At 29.5% G+C, this 5,783-nt stretch overlaps 2 protein-coding genes across 9 annotated transcripts in view; one reads left to right on the top strand and one right to left on the bottom strand.

Moving 5' to 3' along the window:
- The window catches only part of LOC101490247 (uncharacterized), a 12,014-nt gene extending 10,196 nt beyond the window's left edge, over window positions 1-1,818 (top strand). For all 8 annotated transcript variants that reach the window (XM_073367535.1, XM_073367534.1, XM_073367533.1 and 5 more), the window contains exon 9: window positions 1,249-1,818. The gene's annotated coding sequence lies outside the window, so the exon portion shown is untranslated. The remainder of the gene's footprint in view (window positions 1-1,248) is intronic.
- Window positions 1,819-2,454: 636 nt separating this feature from the next.
- On the bottom strand, window positions 2,455-5,328 carry LOC101489913 (BTB/POZ domain-containing protein At3g19850-like). The gene is made up of 3 exons (XM_004513540.4): window positions 5,190-5,328; window positions 3,950-5,062; window positions 2,455-2,852 (listed from the first exon to the last, which is right to left on the bottom strand). The coding sequence occupies exons 1-3, from the start codon at window positions 5,250-5,252 to the stop codon at window positions 2,484-2,486; spliced, it is 1,545 nt and encodes a 514-aa protein (XP_004513597.1). The 5' UTR covers window positions 5,253-5,328; the 3' UTR covers window positions 2,455-2,483.
- Window positions 5,329-5,783: the final 455 nt, after the last annotated feature.

Genomic DNA, 5,783 nt, shown 5'->3' with positions numbered 1-5,783 from the left:
TAATGTGAAATATCACCGCGATGAGGGTGATCTATTGTCGGATCCCTTATTGTATCGACAACTTGTGGGTAGTCTTAATTATTTGACAATTACTCGTCCTGACATATCATTTGCTGTTCAACAAGTAAGTCAGTTCATGCACTCTCCTCGCCACCTTCACTTGGCAGCAGTTCGTCGCATAATTCGCTATTTGCTAGGTACCTCTCAACGAGGTCTCTTCTTTCCCATTGGCACAATTCCCAAATTGATTGCCTATAGTGATGCTGATTGGGCAGGGTGTCCCGACACTCGGCGATCAGTCACCGGTTGGTGCATGTTTCTCGGTTCTTCACTGATATCATGGAAAAGTAAGAAACAAGCAAGAGTCTCTAAATCCTCTACAGAATCAGAATATCGTGCTATGTCTACTGCTTGTTCTGAGATAATTTGACTTCGTGGTCTTTTGGCTGAACTTGGATTCCCTCAAACAGAGCCGACGTCTCTCTATGCCGACAATACAAGTGCTATTCAAATTGTTGCAAATCCTGTTTTTCATGAGCGCACCAAACATATTGAAGTAGATTGTCACTCTATCCGTGAGGCCTATGATAATCAGATTATATCCATCCCTCACATCAATACTCAGTTTCAAGTTGCATACATTCTTACCAAAGCTGTTCCTCGCCCGCGCCATCAGTTTCTAGTTAGCAAATTGATGCTTCTTGACCAGCCGCATCAATTTGAGGGGGGATGTGAATCAGGAAATAAATAATAATGTATAATTATATTTATCAGTTTTTCTAAAATTAGTTAGACAAATCAGGATTTGATTTGATCCTCTTAATTTGTAATTATTAGATATAAATGTTGTAACGATTATTTATACCGAGAAATATCAAGGCAAAAAGGGCATCAAACCCTATTTTCTGACAGGTATATCCAAAGTAACTAACTATCTATTAAACGTAATTAGCCATCTATTTGAACTGTGTTAGTCACTTAAAAAGTTATCACGAAAGGTGTCTAAATTTGGTCGCACAAAAATCATTTCTCATACACACTAAAAATAATTAGGGCTTTTATAATGGGAAAGCTCTCTTGTAATCCTTAATTTCATGGAAGATGACTTAAACATCCACTTTACATTTTCCAATCTTATTCTCATAAAGTTTTGGTACTTAAAAAACTATATTTCAGTCCTATTTGTGAATTGAAGTTTATAATATCAGATATTGAAAGTTGATTATTTTTATGTATTACAAATTCAAGCTAGGAAATTTCTGCCTCCATCAAGATTGCCTACTCAAAGTGGTCCACTATAGAGAGAATGGCCTTTTTTGTGGAAGTCAATTGTTTTTTTGTGCTACATGCCATTGAGGAGCCACTTCATAACCAATATCACACTATCTCATGATTTTTCAGAGGTTCTAATTCATCTTTGATCTTACAACTCTAGTTTGTTTATTTTGCTTGAAGGATTATTTGCACTTTTGTTGTATAAATATTTTATAAAAATGAAAAAAAAAAAAAAAAGATAGGAAAGGAACTAGTATAACAATGGTTTGAGCTTATTTACTCCTCTCTTCATTGGTTTTGGATTTATTGGTAATTATATCATGGCTTAGGAACTTTTGTAATTTTAGTTTGCCATGTATACTAGCTGTTTTGTAACATGTAAAGGGAGATTATTATTTCATGGTTGTACATGAGGATAATAAGTTAGTGTCATTTACATTTTGTGGAAACTAATGGTTTTTGCCTTAAGGGATCAACCATTTATTTGATACCCAATTTGTATTTTATTTATGATTATGATTGATATGTTTATGTATGTTTGCACTTTGGAGATCCTCCCTATGTAAAAACTTTTCAATCATTGGGAAGATAACAAATGTTTGCTATATTTGCAAACTTGTCATGCTCCTATTCTTTCTATCTATGGTTCTATTTATAAGTGTTGAGTTTGACTCATTTGCAGATAGAGAGAGTATTTAAATACAACTTGAAGTTTGTAACTCTAACTATTGCATGATAACAAAAATACAACAACTACTCTGTTGTAGACGTAGGTTGCAATGTCAAAGAGTGCTTTAAGTTTTGTATTGTATATAATATATAGAGTTTTTTCAATGTGTTAATGAGGATAAAACACGTTGAGAACATTAATGTTGATTTTGGGAATATCATAGACACAATTGGTCATACTCTATGATCAATCTTTTCTTGAGTGTTTATTTATTTAATTACTTTAGAGCCGAATTTGATATACTACAATATATCAATTGATTATGGCATCTATTGTGCACTACCTTGATATGTGAGGCTATATATGTCAAGTGGTGCAATATTAAATAAATCTTTTTACTATATTAAAAATAAATAAATCAGCTATTTACAATTTAAAGATATATACCAATATATCTTGAATAGTGATTGACCAATAAAGAGACATATTTAACAAAATGTTGCCACATATATAGGAAGCATATAAATTTATAGAAGATCTACACATTATGGCCAGTGAACCTTGACATATGAACTTTCATTTCCTTACATAAGTTCTCCAATTCTCTTACTCTCCATTGCATTCTCTCTAGGTTTATTCTCACATCTTCTTTCTCTTCCATGAAATGGTCACCATTGTCTTGATAGTACAAAATAATTTTGGAAGGGCTCATAATTTCACATTCATCAATTGCAAACTCACATGATGATGGAATATTTTTTTGTTGAGAAATAAGAGCTTGCATTGCAATCCTTGGAGGTATTCTAGGGTTCTTGGCTAGATCTTTACAAACTTCAAAGGTGATTTTGTTGTAATTAAGACATCTACACAATATTGACCTCTCCTCAAATGCAGTCATTGGATGAGACTGCAATTCATTGGTTTAGAAAATTAGTGACTTTCAGACAATCTTGGAAGTCAAAACTTTATGGCATTTGAAATTTTATAATATAATATTGACACATGGCAAAGCTTCCTAAATTACCAACTTGATAGGGCACTTTACCTTATCTTCTATTTTTTGTTGTGTTATAAGATTGATCGCTCATGAGTTATGACACATAATATATGACAAAAACAATGACAATGACAATAAAATTACATGTGAAAGAAAATTTAGTATTTTTAATTAAATTATGTTCAATTTACACACAACTATAAAATTTTGATTTTGAATTTGAATTTTAGACATAATTTCTAATTTACTAATATTAATATTTTTTAATTGAATTAGAATTTATAAACTATTTATTCAAGATATTAATTTTTATGTTCCAATACTGTAAAACTTTTTCACACATATATCCAATCAAATTGTACCATATCAAATTATACCATGATACTAGTATGTTATGTTAATTCCTAACATATATTCACAAATATCTAAATAATGAGATAGGATTGGATACATATATAAAGAAAAAGACAATTTTATTTCATATAGCTCCAAAAGCCATAAGCAATCAGGAAGGAACCTCAAAGAACAATACTATTTAATATGAAGCATTGTCACAAAAGTATGTACAAAAGGTGGGAATGTGCCACCTTACATAGTAAGTGCCATGTAAAAATTGTTTTAGAAGTAACTATCTACTTTGACCACCTACATTTAACCAAACACAATCTTTCATGCCATTTTACAAAAGAAAATCATCCTTAAATGATTAAAAATTGATTATTCTCTATCCAAGAACATAAGAGGATTGAAATCAATAAGTTGAATTGCTTGGTTACAAAGTTATTTTCTCAAAGGGACAAACCAATTCCAACATGAAATCAAGAAAAAAGATATATCTTTTTTTCAAAAAAAAATTACTTCCTCTTATATAAAATATAAAAAAAAAAAAAATCAAACACATTAACTTTTTAAATACCATTTTTGCATATATTTTATTCTGTCGAGTAATTATTTTAGAAGATAAAATGCATAAAGGTAGAATCTAAAAAAAGGTATATGATATTCACCTCAAGATAGATGTCAATGGCTCTGTAGATCCCATCAAAACAATCCCTAGCAAAATCAGGCAAACATTCTGCAACTTCTAAGAATTTAGAGATCTTAAGCTTCTGATCAGGAGATATCTCAATCAAATACTTGTCAATTAATCCACCAACTTTTTTCATTTTCTCCAAATCAACACCATTAATTTCAACAAACACTTTAATCAATCTTATCACAAAACCAACATCATAATAAAGTCCAATTTCATTACCACTAACTAATAAATCATCCAAAGTTGCTTTCTCAAACATTCCACCAATCAATTTCTCCATTTCAATTCTACAATCTTCACTTATTCCAAATTTTGACACAATCTTTAGTATCCAAAAAATTCCTCTGCATGAAAAATTCTTGTTACCAAAAAATATAACTCCATATGAAGCTGTTTCTGCAAGACTAGCATAGTCACAAATAATTTTGTTGCAATTAGTAGCTTTTTTCATATAATAAAGCAAAAATCTTGTGACAAATAAATTTTTATTATTTTTTTTATAAGCTTCAATACCATGAAGAAACTTTTCAATAATCTTTGGTGATAAAGTAGCCAAATCCTCAAACCACCATTCTTTGTTGGAAAAACTTGATGACTTAATAATCTTTGAAGAAAAAGTGATTCTCTTCACAAATTCACTTTCAGGAGAAGAAGTGATTAAATTAAAATCAGAATTTTGTGACAACTTTGCTAATAGTGCACAAATAATCTTCTCCAAAAGACCATAGCTATTTGCATATGCAAAAAATATCTCACAATCAAAACTTTTGAGACTTAGTAAAATTTCATTCCATTTCCAATCATAGATTCCTTCAAGAAATTTGTGTGTTTGTTGCAAGAGATTGTTGTTGAAGAATTCTTCATTCATTTCAAGATAAATTGCACAACATTGGAGGATAAGAACATTGGAAACATTGATGTGGATTTTTCCATTGTTGTAACAAAATCTCAAAACTAGTTCAAATCCATATGGTCCTAAAGGGAAATCATTGATATCAATAATGCTCATGTTCTTCATATGACATCTTCTCTTTTCTTCATTCAATATTTTCTTCAATTTTTCACAATATCTTGATATCAACTTCTGCAAAACAAATTTATTTGATTCACCTTAGACATTAGATCTTCATTATTTTTCTTTTAATCTAAACAATAATACTACTAGATTAGAAAATAATAAATAAAAGTGATAAAGTCTTTAGAATATATACCTTGTTGAAAAGAAATATTTCCTCATCATTAATGTTGATTTGCAAGTCACACAATTTTGACATAGCTGCTACTTCTGTATTTGAACAAAGATAGATGAAATTGTTATATGGTATTGCAAAATTGAAAATGATTATAATATATATGAACCGGAAATGGTTATAATATATATAGATTTAATTTGTATATACTGCGAATTATACTATTTTAATATTAAAAAATATTTAATTTTATAATAATCATATTTAAAATAATAAAAATACATAATTATATTATACTTAATTGCAGTTTTGGAACTCCTATTTTAGTTGAATCGCGAAAATAGTTTTCCATTTTGTTTCTCTTCAGTTTTGGTCTCCTAAACAGAATTTTGGTCTAAAACTTGATGAAATGTTATTTTTTGCGCTTATTTAAATCACATCATACATCAGGATCTCGTTGTGCAACAATTGTACTAGAGATTTATTATCATAAATAGTTTGATGTGACTTAAAAAAAACGACATTTCATTAAATTTTAGATCAAAATTCTATTTGAGGAACAAAACTGAAAAGAAATAAAATGAAGAAATTAGTTTCGTAATTCAACTATAATAG

Source organism: Cicer arietinum, chromosome 4 (genome assembly GCF_000331145.2).
Source record: "Cicer arietinum cultivar CDC Frontier isolate Library 1 chromosome 4, Cicar.CDCFrontier_v2.0, whole genome shotgun sequence".
Taxonomy (NCBI): Eukaryota; Viridiplantae; Streptophyta; class Magnoliopsida; order Fabales; family Fabaceae; genus Cicer; species Cicer arietinum.
This window is presented reverse-complemented; position numbering and strand designations above follow the sequence as displayed.